The sequence below is a fragment of the Stegostoma tigrinum genome, chromosome 3, assembly GCF_030684315.1.
Source record: "Stegostoma tigrinum isolate sSteTig4 chromosome 3, sSteTig4.hap1, whole genome shotgun sequence".
Lineage (NCBI taxonomy): Eukaryota > Metazoa > Chordata > Chondrichthyes > Orectolobiformes > Stegostomatidae > Stegostoma > Stegostoma tigrinum.
The window spans coordinates 10,047,542-10,064,153 of record NC_081356.1 but is presented as its reverse complement, the minus strand read 5'-3'; the positions used below and the strand labels follow the sequence as shown (position 1 = coordinate 10,064,153).

Here is a 16,612-nt window from a genome sequence, read left to right as displayed (position 1 = left end):
GATATTACTGAATAATTAAACTGAATTTGTGTAGCTGCACAAAAGATTTGAGATTAAGTCAATAGATATTATAGTGAGCTAAAATGGCTATAGAATCTTATTTGTTCTGCATTTGTACGCCACACTGTGCCAAATGTCTAGGCCACTTCTCATAATAAAGTTCAATGTGTAATTGCAATCAGCCTGTTCAAAGATGTTACTACATAACTCTGGAGTGGGCATGGGAGGGAGACTTGAACCTGGACCTTCTAGTAGGGTCACTCCCACCGTGAATAAGAATCCTTTCAAAAGAGCAAAAAATGATAAGATTTGACAGCAACATCACGATGGATTTCACAGGGGTGTAGGAAAAAAATCCCATATAGATGAGAAACTCTCATAACTCCACAAGGCTGCCATAATCTGATATAATATCCTTGAGCCACATAACAACAGATATGAAGATAGATCTACAACTCATTATTTCACTACACAGAAAGGGTCAGTGAGGGGCAGATAGAGGACAATACTTTCGGTCTAAAGCAGTTCTATATGCAAATGTCGGTTGCGGATCTTTCAAACTAAATACCTACTTTGTGCAATCAAACACAATACAACCCAAATTTGCCAGTCAGAGCTCCCCAATTTTGTAACGTTTTGAACGATACTTTATGACCCAAAATGCCAAAGACTTTGGGAGTTTTAACAAGGCACCTGCATTAAACTAACCTTTACCTTCTAAAAACTATATTCCTTTGCCAGCAAGTATTGTTGCAATCGTAGTGCCATGGCAGTTTGATCTACTTCAGCAGAATTCTGTTCCCTTACTTTGGGGTAGGTACCAATACAACGCTGTTGAAGAGCCTTCTCAACCCCAGCTGGAGTGCAGAGTGTTTTGGGAAACCAGTTTTATTCATCCACAATCAACTTTCTATTGGTGAGTCACTTGAACCCTCCAGATTTTGAACTGCAAACTTGATGCTGAAGGATAACTGTTAGTAAGTGAAACAATTTTACATGAACAATCAATGTCAGATTTTGCCACCCAGTGACTTCCTGGTACAGGCTGTCAGACCAAATTTTCTGTTTTTACACGGTGAAACCTACTTAGCTAACTACGTCAACTAAAATAGCAAGAAACTAAGTTTAATTATTAATCTTCTGAATAGTCCGAGCAAGGATGATTTCACAAGCTTCTATCGTCTCATTCTGAAGCAAAGCAGTCTGTTCAAGAAATTTTCCATTGGCAGAACAAACAACTTCTGTATTGTAATAGCTGCTGTATGAAAGAACTTCAAGAAAGCAATAAACACATCTTACCTTGTCATATTCACCATTCTTTATTGTTTTCTCAGGTTTGCTTTGCTTTAATGGGCTTTTGACTTCTAACACCTGTTACAACAGAGGCGTAAAAACTTCAGCTACAAATCTCCTCAATGCTCCTCACTTCTGGCTGTGATCAGGCTCAGTAAAAAAAAGGCTACTTTTTATTAGGAATTACTGGCCTTAAAATTTCTTCTCTTGTCCACGCTCTCTTCCACAACTTCCCCATTCCCAACCCTACATGTTTTCTTTTAATTTACATTTCATCAAAACCATGGACTTTTCCACATCCCTACCTACACTGTCAACAGGACCCTTTTATCTCTTTTCCAGAAATGGGGCCACTTCATTTTACACTTTCTCTTCATGTTGCAAAATTAGAAAACAAGGAAGATTGGCATGGATTGCAAATGCAAATTTAAGGATAATGATGATATGATTGGAATCACTGTCTAATTCAGCAGTTAGAAAGTCAAACATTTGATGTTTAACAGTTGCAAGAGCAAGTTCCCAGTTTGTTAGTAATATCTGTCATTTCAAACATTTGAGACAAAATTTTGGGTAGACACTTGAATTTACCCAAGAGCATTTCTTTGTGCTTTCTCGACATACTTGCATTTCAAATATATCTTATCTGATTATGTACGTATGTTCTACTTCACTCCACTCATTTCTAATGAAAAACTAAGAGATTCACTGTGAAGACTCAGTCCTACACAAGTATTGTCCATAATGAGTATGATCATAAATTGGTACTTCAAAACTTTGTGATTGAAATATTAAATAACAAGTAATAGGAAAAATTTATAATTTGAATTGCATCTTTTAGGATAATTGTACAAATAATTGCTTAAATAAATGATCATTTTGTTAAAGGTGAAAAAATGTGCTTTGGTTGGTTGCTGCTCTCTCTTTTAATAGTAATTTTAATAGGCAATAGTTACTTATGCATCTACTTATGTGGGGCACACTGACTGATCCAAGATTATAAAGAACTGTTGATACATAAATACAGAGAGGACCAAACAATATACAATTTTATCTGAATGCCACTACCATCCTTTAAAATAAAAGATCATTCAATTATGCAAGGTCAAAAGCTTAGTATTTCTTCATACTAGATTCCAAGCTTGGATTTTGAAAAGTATATTTTTGATATAAAAAAAACCGGGCTATTATTCTTGAGCACAATTCCTGTGTGCCACAGAGAAATGGGCATCATTTACCAGGGAGTGCCCTGTCCTATTTATTACTTCATTTCAATATAGTTCGCATCACATCTTCAAAATTATCCTGTGCATTGGCATGTTTACAGAGTAAGTTGAAAATGGAAGGGATTATAAACTGGACCTTGAATGCAGATATATTTGTTAAAGAAAATATGAAAATAGTCATCATGTTGTGAACCAAGGCAACCTATAATAGTGTTAAGGCGAATCTGTATGCGTTGAGGGCAAAGAGGTGACTAAAATAATCACGAAATTTGGGGATAATCTGCAGCCTTCAATGTGGATATTATCATGGTATTCCTAACGGTTACTTTGAGAACAATAAGGAGAGGAATAACTTGGTATTTTTAAAAATGGATGTTGCAAAACCACAAAGTTATCAAAGTTGCAAGTTCAACAGGCCAGATTGTACTGTGCCGTAGAAATTATTTTCAAACCCAAAGACAACTTGGCAATTTTCTTGGAAGTAAGGCAACAGTTACAAATAAAAGATTCATCTCTTAGCGGCTGACATTTAACGTCAAAAGAGGCAACAACATAATACACTTTCATATAACAAAATTGAACACTTGCCTTGAATTTCACAAACTGTGCAGTCTGATTTGTATCTAACATACTAAACAGAATAACAAAGTGTGGAGCTGGAAGAACACAGCAGGCCAAGCAGCATCTTAGGAGCACAAAAGCTGACGTTTCGAGCCTAGACCCTTCATCAGAGAGGGGGATGGGGAGAGGGTACTGGAATAAGTAGGGACAGAGGGGGAGGCAGACCGAAGATGGAGAGAAAAGAAGATAAGTGAAGAGGAGAGCATAGGTGGGGAGTTAGGGAGGGGATAGGTCAGTCCAGGGAAGGCAGACAGGTCAAGGAGGTGGGATGAGATTAGTAGGTAGGAAATGGAGGTGCGGCTTGAGGTGGGAGGAAGGGATGGGTGAGAGGAAGAACAGGTTAGGGAGGCAGAGACAGGCTGGGCTGGTTTTGGGATGCAGTGGGGGAAGGGGAGATTTTGAAGCAGGTGAAGTCCACATTGATACCATTGGGCTGCAGGGTTCCCAAGCGGAATAGGAGTTGCTGTTCCTGCAACCTTCAGGTGGCATCAATGTGGCACTGCAGGAGGCCCATGATGGACATGTCGTTTGAAGACTGGGAGGGGTGGTTAAAATGGTTTGCGACTGGGAGGTGCAGTTGTTTATTGCGAACTGAGCGGAGGTGTTCTGCAAAGCAGTCCCCAATGTAGAGGAAGCCACGCCGGCTACAATGGATACAGTATACCACGTTGGCAGATGTGCAGGTGAACCTCTGCTTAATATGGAAAGTCATCTTGGGGCCTGGGATGGGGGTGAGGGAGGTGGTGTGGGGGCAATTGTAGCGGTTTCAGGGGAAGGTGCTGGGTACGGTGGGGTTGGAGGGCAGTGTGGAGTGAACAAGGGAGTCACTGAGAGAGTGGTCTCTCCAGAAGGCAGACAAGGGTGGGGATGGAAAATGTCTTGGGTGGTGGGGTCAGATTGTAGACGGCAGAAGTGTCGGAGGATGATGCGTTGTATCCGGAGGTTGGTGGGGTGGTGTGTGAGAACGAGGGGGATCCTCTTAGGGCGGTTGTGGCGGGGGCGGGGTGTGAGGGATGTGTTGCGGGAAATGCGGGAGACGCGGTCAAGGGCGTTCTCGACCACTGTGGGGGGAAAGTTGCAGTCCTTGAAGAACTTGGACATCTGGGATGTGTGGGAGTCGAATGCCTCATCCTGGGAGCAGATGCGGCGGAGGCGGAGGAATTGGGAACAGGGGATGGAATTTTTGCAGGAGGGTGGGTGGGAGGAGGTGTATTCTAGGTAGCTGTGGGAGTCGGTGGGCTTGAAATGGACATCAGTTACAAGCTGGTTGCCTGAGATGGAGGCTGAGAGGTCCAGGAAGGTGAGGGATGTGTTGGACATGGCCCAGGTGAACTTGATGGAACTTCGGATGGAAGGTGTTGGTGAAGTGGATGAACTGTTTGAGTTCCTCTGGGGAGCAAGAGGCGGCGCCGATACAGTCATCAATGTAACGGAGGACGAGGTGGGGTTTGGGGCCTATGTAGCTGTGGAAGAGGGACTGTTCCACGTAACCTATAAAGAGGCAGGCATAGCTGGGGCCCATGCAGGTGCCCATGGCCACCCCCTTGGTCTGTAGGAAGTGGGAGGAATCGAAAGAGAAGTTGTTGAGGGTGAGGAAGAGTTCAGCTAGGTGGATGAGGGTGTCAGTGGAGGGGGACTGGTCGGGCCTGCGGGACAGGAAGAAGCAGAGGGCCTTGAGGCCATCTGCATGAGGAATACAGGTGTATAGGGACTGGACTCCATGGTGAAAATGAGGTGTTGGGGGCCTGGGAATTGGAAGTCCTGGAGGAGGCGGAAGGCGTGGGTGGTGTCACGGACATAGGTAGGGAGTTCCTGGACCAAAGGGGAGAAAATGAAGTCCAGATAGGTGGAGATGAGTTCAGTGGGGCAGGAACAGGCTGAGACAATGGGTTGACAGGGCAGGCAGGTTTGTGGATTTTGGGAAGGAGATAGAAACGGGCCGTGCGGGGTTGGGGAACAATGAGGTTGGAGGCTGTGGGTGGGAGGTCCCCTGAGGTGATGAGGTCATGAATGGTGTTGGAGGTGATGGTTTGGTGCTCGGGTGTGGGGTCATGATCGAGGAGGCGGTAGGAGGTGGTGTCGGAGAGTTGGCATCTGGTCTCGGCGATGTAGAGGTCGTTGCGCCATACTACCACTGCGCCACCCTTGTCTGCGGGTTTGATGGTGAGGTTGGGGTTGGAGCGGAGGGAGCGGAGGGCTGCCCGTTCTGCAGGGGAGAGGTTGGAGTGGGTGAGAGGGGTGGAGAGGTTGAGGCGGTTAATGTCTCGACAGCAGTTGGACATGAAGAGGTCGAGGGAGGGTAGGAGGCCTGGGGGTGGTGTCCAGGAGGAGGACTTGTGTTGGAAGCGGGTGAAGGGGTCAGTGGAGGGAGGGTTAGGCGCCTGGTTGAAGAAGTAAGTGTGGAGGCGAAGGTGGCAGAAAAACTGCTCGATGTCCAAACGTGACTGGTATTCGTTGATGTGCGGTTGAAGGGGGACAAAGGTGAACCCCTTGCTTAGGGCTGACTATTCGTCCTCAGTCAGGGGGAGGTCTGGGGGAATGGTGACGATGCGGCAGGGCTCAGTGTGGCTGTCTACTCTGGGGTTGCTGGCTGTGGGGATTGTGGGCGGAGCGATGAGGTCATCGGTTGTGGGCGGGGTTCCGTCGGCGTCAGCCGTGGGCGGACTCTTCCGCACCTACAAAGGCCCCAAACCCCACCTCTTCCTCCGTTACATTGATGACTGTATCGGCGCCGCCTCTTGCTCCCCAGAGGAGCTTGAACAGTTCATCCACTTCACCAACACCTTCCACCCCAACCTTCAGTTCACCTGGGCCATCTCCAACACATCCCTCAGCTTTTTGGACCTCTCTGTCTCCATCTCAGGCAACCAGCTTGTAACTGATGTCCATTTCAAGCCCACCAACTCCCACAGCTACCTAGAATACACTTCCTCCCACCCACCCTCCTGCAAAAATTCCATCCCCTATTCCCAATACCTCCGCCTCCGCCGCATCTGCTCCTAGGATGATGCATTCGACTCCCACACATCCCAGATGTCCAAGTTCTTCAAGGACTGCAACTTCCCCCCCCACAGTGGTCGAGAACGCCCTTGACCGTGTCTCCCGCATTTCCCGCAACACATCCCTCACACCCCGCCCCCGCCACAACCACCCTAAGAGGATCCCCCTCGTTCTCACACACCACCCCACCAACCTCCGGATACAATGCATCACCCTCCAACACTTCCGCCATCTACAATCTGACCCCACCACCCAAGACATTTTTCCATCCCCACCCTTGTCTGCCTTCTGGAGAGACCACTCTCTCCACGACTCCCTTGTTCGCTCCACACTGCCCTCCAACCCCACCACACCCAGCACCTTCCCCTGCAACCGCAGGAAGTGCTACACTAGCCCCCACACCTCCTCCCTCACCCCCATCCCAGGCGCCAAGATGACTTTCCATATTAAGCAGAGGTTCACCTGCACATCTGCCAACGTGGTATACTGCATCCATTGTAGCCGGTGTGGCTTCCTCTACATTGGGGAAACCAAGCAGAGGCTTGGGGACCGCTTTACAAACACCTCTGCTCGGTTCGCAATAAACAACTGCACCTCCCAGTCGCGAACCATTTCAACTCTCCCTCCCATTCTTTAGATAACATGTCCATCATGGGCCTCCTGCAGTGCCACAATGATGCCACCCGAAGGTTGCAGGAACAGCATCTCATATTCCACTTGGGAACCCTGCAGTCCAATGGTATCAATGTGGACTTCACCAGCTTCAAAATCTCAACTTCCCCCACCGCATCTCAAAACCAGCCCAGTTCGTCCCCTCCCCCCACTGCATCTCACAACCAGCCCAGCTCATCCCCTCCCCCCACTGCATCCCAAAACCAGCCCAGCCTGTCTCTGCCTCCCTAACCTGTTCTTCCTCTCACCCATCTCTTCCTCCCACCCCAAGCCGCACCTCCATTTCCTACCTACTAACCTCATCCCACCTCCTTGACCTGTCCGTCTTCCCTGGACTGACCTATCCCCTCCACCTATCTTCTTCTCTCTCCATGTTCGGTCCGCCTCCCCCTCTCTCCCTATTTATTCCAGAACCCTCACCCCATCCCCCTCTCTGATGAAGGGTCTAGGCCCGAAACATCAGCTTTTGTGCTCCTGAGATGCTGCTTGGCCTGCTGTGTTCATCCAGCTCCACACTTTATTATCTTGGATTCTCCAGCATCTGCAGTTCCCATTACCTCTGATACTAAACAGAATACTTCATTTCCAAATGAAGCGCAGAATATTGGTCTACTTTCACAAGATAGCTTTCGAGTACTCAAAAGCAAAAACAACTTTAGATTAAAAACTGCATGGCTAAACTTTCACAGCAACACAGTACTAAGGAAGCAGTTCCTTTAAAAAGGAAAGGCATTCCTAACTGAATGGTGTTAAGTCAAAATTAATATGGAATATAATTACATGAATGCAAGTGGCAAGTCATCTCACTGCAAATTTAAAAAAACAGGGGTGCAGGTTAAGTGAATGACATAATAACAAAATGTAGAAGAATGTGGTACCCATGATGAACCAACTGAGAAATTGGTCACTCCTGCACACCAAAAATGTTCTGCTCGTAGCCATCTTGTTCCGACCAAGCAGAAAAAGGAGACCACAAATTTCTTCGTAAGGAAGAAGAAAAATAACCACTGCACAAATCATCAGCACCTCCCAGCAACACAGTCATTGGTAATAATCTGAGAACGGACTGAAGTGGCCAAGGAAGCCAGAGCTACAATTGCTTCAAAGTTTTAAAAAAAAATGCAGATGGACTACCTCGCACTGAAAGTAACAATGGCAAACATAGTTCATTTAACACTGCAAAGTGCTCCTTAGTCACATCTGGGGTCGCGAGCTAAAATTGGGAGAGCTATCTAAGACTAGTCAAACTATAGCCTGACATTGTCATACTCTCAGAACCGCACCTTACAGACACTTCTGGGAGATTATCATGGCGATGTTCTATCCTACCAGCAGGACAGACCCAGCAGCAGTGGTATACAGTCAGGAGGGAGTTGCGCTGGGAACCTTCAACACTGACTCTGGACACCATTAAGTATCATGGCATCAGACCAAACATGGGAAAGGAACCTCCTAGTGATTACCTCATTACGTATTTCCTTGGCTGATGATACCATGCTCCTCCATCCTAAACAATACTTGTGGGAAGCACTGAGAGTGACAAGAGTGGACAGCACACCCTGGGTGGAGGATTTCAACGTCCAGCAGCACAACTGATCGAGCTGGTTGGGTCCCAAAGGACACAGCTGCTAGACTGGGGCTGTGGTAGATGGTGATGGAACAAACAAGAGGGGGAAAAAAAAAAACATACTTGACCTCATCTTTCCCAATCTGCCAGATGCAGATGATGACAGATCAGAGAGAGTGTCCCATCCTGAACAGTACTTGTTGAGATCAAGACTTGTCTTCACATTGAGAAAACTCTTCATCTCTCTCTTTCACCGTATTAAATAGGTCAGATTTTGAACAGATTGAATAACTCAAGACTGGGAATCCATGAGGCGCTGTGGGCCATCAATGGCAGCAGAATCATAGCCCATCATCTGCAATCTCATGGCCCAGGAGAGAATGCCAGGAACAGCACCAGGCTTACCTAAAAATGAGGACTCAACCTGGTGAAGCTACAAACCTGCATACCAAAGAGCATAAGCAGCAAAATGTAGAATCGCTGGACTCTGTCTACAATCAGTGGATCAGACCTAAACCCTGCAGCACTGCCACACATAGTCATGAATGATCATAGACAATTAAATAATTGATTGGATAAGGAGACTCCCCATCAATGGGGAGTCAGCACATTATTGCAAAAGATAATGCTGAATCATTTGCAAATCTCAGGGAAAAGTGGATAATCCATTTTGGTCTCTACTCGTTGTTCCTTGCATCTCAGATGAGAGTCTTCAGCTAATTCAGTTCACTCCATGTGATTTCAAGAAGCAGTCTCAGGCATTGGATACTACAAAAGGTTCTGGGGCCTAGCAACATTCTAGCAATAATACTGAAGACATATGCTCCAGAGCTTGCTGCATCCTGAACCAAGCTATTCCAGTATAATTACCACATTGGCATCTACCCAACATTGTAGACAATTGTATCAGAGATATTGGGAACTGCAGATGCTGGAGAATCCAAGATATTAAAGTGTGGAGCTGGATGAACACAGCAGGCCAAGCAACATCTCAGGAGCACAAAAACCGATATTTCGGGCCTAGACCCTTCATCAGAGAGGGGGATGGGCAGAGGGTTCTGGAATAAATAGGGACAGAGGGGGAGGCAGACCGAAGATGGAGAGAAAAGAAGATAGGTGGAGAAGAGAGTATAGGTGGTGAGGTAGGGAGGGGCTAGGTCAGTCCAGGGAAGACGGACAGGTCAAGGAGGTGGGATGAGGTTAGTAGGTAGGAAATGGAGGTGTGGCTTGGGGTGGGAGGAAGGGATGGGTGAGAAGAAGAACAGGTTCGGGAGGCAGAGACAGGCTGGGCTGGTTTTGGGATGCAGTGGCGGGAGGGATGAGCTGGGCTGGTTTTGGGATGCGGTGGGGGCAGTTGAGATTTTGAAGCTGGTGAAGTCCACATTAATCCCATTGGGCTGCAGGGTTCCCAAGTGGAATATGAGTTGCTGTTCCTACAACATTCGGGCGGCATCATTGTGGCACTGCAGGAGGCCCATGATGGACATGTCATCTAAAGAATGGGAGGGTGAGTTGAAATGGTTCGCGACTTGGAGGTGCAGTTGTTTATTACGAACCGAGCGGAGGTGTTCTGCAAAGCGGTCCACAAGCCTCCACTTGGTTTCCCCAATGTAGAGGAAGCCACACCGGGTACAATGGATACAGTATACCACATTGGCAGATGTGCAGGTGAACCTCTGCTTAATATGGAAAGTCATCTTGGGGCCTGGGATGGGGGTGAGGGAGGAGGTGTGGGGGCAAGTGTAGCACTTCCTGCGGTTGCAGGGGAAGGTGCCGGGTGTGGTGGGGTTGGAGGGCAGTGTGGAATGAACAAGGGAGTCACGGAGAGAATGGTCTCTTCGAAAAGCAGACAAGGGTGGGGATGGAAAAATGTCTTGGGTGGTGGGGTCGGATTGTAGATGGCGGAAGTGTCGGAGGATGATGCGTTGTATCCGGAGGTTGGTGGGGTGGTGTGTGAGAACGAGGGGGATCCTTTTAGGGCGGTTGTGGCAGGGGCGTGGTGTGAGGGATGTGTGGCGGGAAATGCGGGAGACGCGGTCAAGGGCGTTCTCGACCACTGTGGGAAGTTGCGGTTCTTGAAGAACTTGGACATGTGGGATGTGTGGGAGTGGAATGCCTCATCCTGGGAGCAGATGCAAGCGAACAAGGGAATCACGGAGAGAGTGGTCTCTCTGGAAAGGAGACAATGTTGGGGATGGAAAAATGTCTTGGGTGGTGGGGTAGACAATTGTAGACAATTGCCCAGGTTTGTCCTGTACACAAAAAGCAGGACAATTCCAACCCTGTCAATTTCAGGCCCAGACTACTCTCAATCATCAGTTAAATAGTGGAAGGGTTCATCAATAGCATTATCACACTGCACCTGGGACTGCGTAATCATGATGGAAGAGAGATGAACCAGCGGTCTTTATGTGCATGTGCGTACGTGCGTGCGTATGTGCATGGTTTCACCTATCTTTAAAAGTTTATTCATTGGATTTGGGCATCACAAGCTGGGCTAGCATTTATCATCCACCCATCATTACATGTCCAACATCAAAGGCCTCCCATCCTGGTAATGCTTTCTTTCAACCTCTTCCATCAGGCACAACATACAGAAGCTTGAACACGTACACTAGCAGGTTCAAGAACAGCTTCTTCCCTGGCATCATTAAAGTGCTGAATGGACCGCTCAAGCTTCAAATATATTTATCTTGCTAATGTTGGTCTTGCTTTGTGCACCTCCTGTGCAGCTGTAAACCAACACTCTGTATTGGCACCTCATGATCTGCCTGTACTGCTCGCAAAACAAAGCTTTTCACTATATTTAGTGACAGATGACTGCAATAAATCAAATCACTCCTGGTTGCCCTTAAGAAGGTGGCAGTGAGCTGCAGTCTTCTTCTTGAACTGCTGCAGTCAGTTTGGGGTAGGGACACTGTTAGGGGAGGGAGCATCAAGCTTTTGACCCAGTGACAGTAAAAGAATGGTGATGGATTTGCTGATCAGATGGTGAGCAACATGCAGATGATGGTATTCCCATTTATCTGTTTCCCTCATCCTTGTAGAGTAGCAGTAACTGTGGGTTCGGAAGTACTATCGAGTTAATTGCTGCAGTGTATTTTGAAATGGTATATGCTGCAAATACTGAACTTCTGTGGTGGAGGGACTGAAGGGTTAGGGTTATGGTGCCAGTCAATCTAGCTGCTTTGAATTTTGTCAAGCTTAGTGAGTCGTTGGAGCTGGACCACTTTAGGCAAGATGGGGGCATTCCATCATATACCTAACATATGCATTGACTGGTTGAGAGGCTTTGGGAAGTCAGAAGGTGAGTTGATTGTTGCAGAATTCTTAAGTCTCTAGTCTGTTGTTATAACCACTATATTTATTCAGCAAGTCCAGCCCAGTTTCTGGTCAGTGGTAACTCTCAGGATGGTGATTATGGGACAGTCCATGAAGGGATGCTGTATTAAGGGGTGATGGTTGGGTTCTCACTTGGAGATGGTCATTGCCTGGTACTTGTGTGGAATGAATGGTAACATGTCACGTGTCAGCCTAAACCTGGATATTGTGCAGGTCTTACTACATCCCGACATGAGCTGCATCAGTCTCTGAGGAACAACAAATGGTGCTGGACACGGAAAATGGCATGAGTAGGCCATTCAGCCCTTTAAGCCTTTATTGCCATTCACAACGATCATGGCTGATCATCTAAATCAACACCCTGCCCCTCTTCTCCTCAATGTCTTTTGACCACTTTCGACCCAAGTATTACAGCCAATTCCTTCTTGCAGTGTACATTGCTTCAGGATTGACTGCTTTCTGTGGTAACAAATTCTGGAGGCTTACTACTCTCTCTATGAAGTGATTTCTCCTCAGCTTAGTCATATATGATCCAGCATGTATCCCCAGGCTGTGATCCGTAGTCTGGACTCTCCCATAATTGGTTGTCCTGCTAGACTAGTCCTGTTCGAATTTTAAAGGGGTTCTAGGAGTTTCTGTGCTGTACTCAAGCCACACGCCAGGAGGCTAAAATCCCACTTGGCTTCTCAAAGGCTTGCCGCACCTGCATGCTTACTTTTAGCGACTGGTGTATAGCAGCATCCAGGTCTTGTTGCACATTTCCCGTCCCTCTCAATTTATCGCCAGATAATAACCTGCTTTCCTGATTTTGTTCCCAAAGTGGGAGCCTCACACTTATCCGCATTATACTGCAGCTGCCAGGCATCTGCCCACTGAGTTTGTCCAAATCACACTGAAGCAATTCCATATTCTCCTCGCAGCTCACTCTCCCACTGAGCTTTGTGTCATCTGTAAATTTGGAAAATTACACTTCTTTCCCTCATCTAAATAATGAATGTATATTGCAAATTGCTGGAATCCTGACATTGATCCCTCTGATACCTGTCTAGGGACTGCCTGCTATTCAGAAAAATACCCATTTATTCCTACTTTTTGTTTCCTACTTGCTAATCAATTTTCTATTTCTTAAAACTGGCCCCATTCCCATGGGCTTTAATTTTACACATTAATCTCTTGTGTGCAACTTTATCAAAAGCTCTCCAAAAGTCCAAATAAACCACATTCACTGGCTGCCCATCAACTGTACAAGTTACATCCTCAAAGAATTCCAGTAGATTTATCAAGCATGCATTCCCTTTTGTAAATCCATGCTGTCTCTGTCTGATCTTGCCACTGCTTTCCACATGCACAGCTATTATATCTTTCATAACAAACTCTAGCATTTTCCCCATAACCAGCATTAGACTGAATGGTCTACAATTCCTCATTGTCTCTCTGCCTGCTTTTTAAATAGAAGGGTTACATTAGCTACCTTCCAAACTGTAGGAACTGTTCCAGAATCTATAGAATCTTTGAAGATGACCACCAATGCAGTCACTATTTCTAGGGCTACTTCCTTAAATACTCTGGGATGATTACTAGACCCTGGGGATTTATCTTACTATAGTATCATCAATTTCCTAACACTGCTTCCTTACAAATGCTGACTGCCTTCAGTTCCTCCCTCTCACTAAACTGTGTTCCCCAATATTTCTTATATGTTATTTGTGTTCTCCTTTGGAAACACAGGACAAAAGAAAGTATTTAGTTGATCAGCTATTTCTTTGTTCCCCCTTATAAATTCCTGTTTCTGACTGTAAGAGACCTACATCTGTCTTGACCAATCTTTTTCTCTTCACATATCCACAAAACATAGAAACTATTCATGTTTTCTGCAAGCTTATTCTCTATTTTCCTTTTCTTCATCAACCCCTTTCCCACTCTTCATTTCAATTTTAAACTGCCCCCACTCCTTGGGTCTGTTATATTTATTTTGGCTAATTTTGTATGCCTCTACATTGGATCTAATGCAATCTATAATTTTCCTTGTTTCCCATTTTACTTTTGCATCAGACAGGAATGAATAATTGTTGCAGTACACCCTTACCCTGTTTGAACGTTTATCATTACCTTTCCACCGTCATAGCTTTCATTAATATTCCCCAATCTATCGTAGCCAACTCACACCTCATAACATCTCCTCTATTTGGATTCAGGACCCTTGTCTCAGAATCAACTGCATCACTCAATCTTGATGAGAAATTCTAATATGGTCACTCATCCCCAAAAGGGCTTTGCAGAACTAAATTGCCAATTATTCCTTTCTCATTGCACAATATCCAGTTTAGGATAGCCCGTTTTCTAGTTGGCTCCTTAACATATTGGTACAGGAAACCTTCCCCTACACATTCCAGGAATTCCTCCTCTGCAGTAATATTACTGAATAGATTTGTCCAAATCTAAAGGCAGATTAAGGTCACCCAGAGTTACACATGCTCCCTTATTACATGCAATGTTCCATCAACAGTGAGCATTCCCACTTTTGATCTTATGATAGAAGGAAGGTCAGGAATTTCTGCAATTGTCCTGCAGCAGAGATGATTGACCTTCAGTAACCACAGCCATCTTTCATTCTATCAAGAGTGACTCCAATCAATGGCGAGTTTCCCCCTACCCCAAACCCCCAACCCCCAACCCCCACCAATTCTAATTGACTCCAACAGCTTTGTTAGGGCTACTGGATGCCACACTTGGACAAATGTCAAAGGCCTCACCTCTGGAATTCAGCTCTTTCATCCATTTTGATCTAAGCCTGTGATGAGGTCAGAAGCTGAATGCCCCTGGCAGAACCCAAACTCAGCATCAAGTTATTGTGAGCAGGTGCTGCTTGATAGCGCTGGTCGATGGCACTTTATATCACTTTACTGATGATCAGGAGTAGAAGGCAGATGGGGCATGTCGTGATTAGAGCCAGGTGAACCTTGTTAACTACGAGGTCTTTGATTGGGGTTGTCAACCCAGGCCGACCAACATAAACAGAGGAGCACGTAGGCATAGCCCCCAGAGGGGGTCTGCTTGCAACTGGTTTTTTGGTCACACGGGTGATTTTCCTGGAGGTGGACTATATATAAAATTTTACACAACTGATATCTATACTGTATCTCTCACACACACACACACACACAAAAACTGGGGAAAATAAAGAAAACAGGAGATTAGAATCTCCTCAGAAAAAAGAATATAAACAGGGGATTCAGACAGTCTCCTCACTTCAGGGACTGACTCCGAGCTGGCTGATCACAGCCAGTGTACTGTGCATGAGTAAATAAAGGGCGAGTTGGTTATTTCAGGGCAGTACTCAGCTGGGTTGGATTTGTCCTGCTTTTTACTTACAGGGCATACCTGGGCAACTTTCCACGTTGTTGGGCAGATGTCAATGTTGCCGCTGTACTGGAACAGGTTCAATATGGGCACAAGTTCTGGAGCACAGATCTTCAGTGTTATTGCTGGAATGTTGGCAAGGTCACCAGCTTTGAAGTATCCAGGGTCCCCAGCCATTTCCTGATATTGCAAATGAATGAAATTGGCGAAAGATGGCCATCTGTAACACTGGGAGTTTCTGGAGGAGGCTGAAATGGACCATCCACCCCACATTCTGGTTGGATTGTTACAAATGCTTTAGCGTTGTCCTGGACTCCCATATCATTAGAATGGGGCCAAATTTTGGGGAATACCTCCTTTAGTGATGTGTTTGCTGCCCACCACCATTCACAGGAACACAGAACTTGGATCTGATCTGTTGGTTGTGGAATGTCTTAGCTTGTTCACTTACTACTTGTGCTGTTTAGTATGCAAGTAGTCCTGCTTTGTAGCTCCACCAGATTTTTAGATATACAACAATGAGATGGCCAAAAAACAAACTGCAGATGCTGGAATCCAAGGTAGACAAAACAGGAAACAGAGAGGAATGGGGTATAGGAGATGCTCTGGGTGGTACAGTCTAATTGGAGTTGGAGGAAGTGTTTGAGGATGACACATTGGATGCAGAGGCTGGCGGGATTGAAAATGAGGACAAGGGGCAACCTATCTTTATGATGTTGAGAGGGGTGGGGTGGTTAAAAAAGCTGTGGAGCAGGGAATGGAGGAGGCAGGGTGGAGGGCTGTCTGGATGACGGGGGCAAAAACAGCATTGCTTGAAAAAGATGAATATCTAGGATGCTTGGGTGTGGAATATCTCCTCGGCAGAAGTGTAACACAGACAGAGGAATTGGGAAAATGGGATGGAGTTTTTGCAGGGCACAGGATAAGAGGAGTTGTAGTCTAGGTAGCTATGGGAGCCTGTGGGTTTATAGCAAATGTCGGTCTGAAAACCGTCACCTGAAATGGAAACAGACGGACAAGAAAGGAGAGGGAGTCATCTGAGATAGATGAAGTGAATGTGAGGGTGGGGTGGGAGTCGTTGGCGAAGTCGATGGACTGCTCCAGTTCAGCCTGGGTGCAGGATGCAGCACAGTGTAGTCATCAATCTAAAGGCAGAAGAATTGGGAACAGGCCCACTGTATGTACTGATGCGGGACTGTTCAACTCAACAAACGAGTAGATGTAGATGGAGCCCATGCAAGTGCCCATCACAACCCCTTGGATTTGGAGAAAGATGGAAGAATTGAAGACATTATTGTAGGTGAGGTGTAGTTTGGTGAGGCAATAGGAGGGTATTAGTGGGGGAGGGACTGGATCAGTCTATTGGAGAGGAAAACACAGAGGGCCCGTAAGCCATATTGTGGGGTATGAATGTGCACAGGGATTGAAGGTCCATAGTAAAGATGAAGCGTAGGGAGCCAGTGAACTGGAAGTTTCTAAAAAGAGGTGGACAGCACAGTGTGTGTCCTGGATGTAGGTGGGGAGTGCCTGGGCC

The 16,612-nt window shown here is 46.1% G+C and overlaps 1 protein-coding gene across 3 annotated transcripts in view; it reads right to left on the bottom strand.

The window, feature by feature from the left end:
* Positions 1–16,612, bottom strand: part of mllt3 (MLLT3 super elongation complex subunit) — a 149,014-nt gene that overhangs the window by 13,890 nt on the left and 118,512 nt on the right. For 2 of the 3 annotated variants that reach the window (XM_048526874.2, XM_048526876.2), the window contains one exon: positions 1,300–1,371. The exons of the other annotated variant lie outside the window; for it this stretch is intronic. In XM_048526874.2, coding sequence (XP_048382831.1) covers positions 1,300–1,371 — 72 coding nt within the window. The remainder of the gene's footprint in view (positions 1–1,299; positions 1,372–16,612) is intronic. 3 annotated transcript variants of the gene reach the window in all.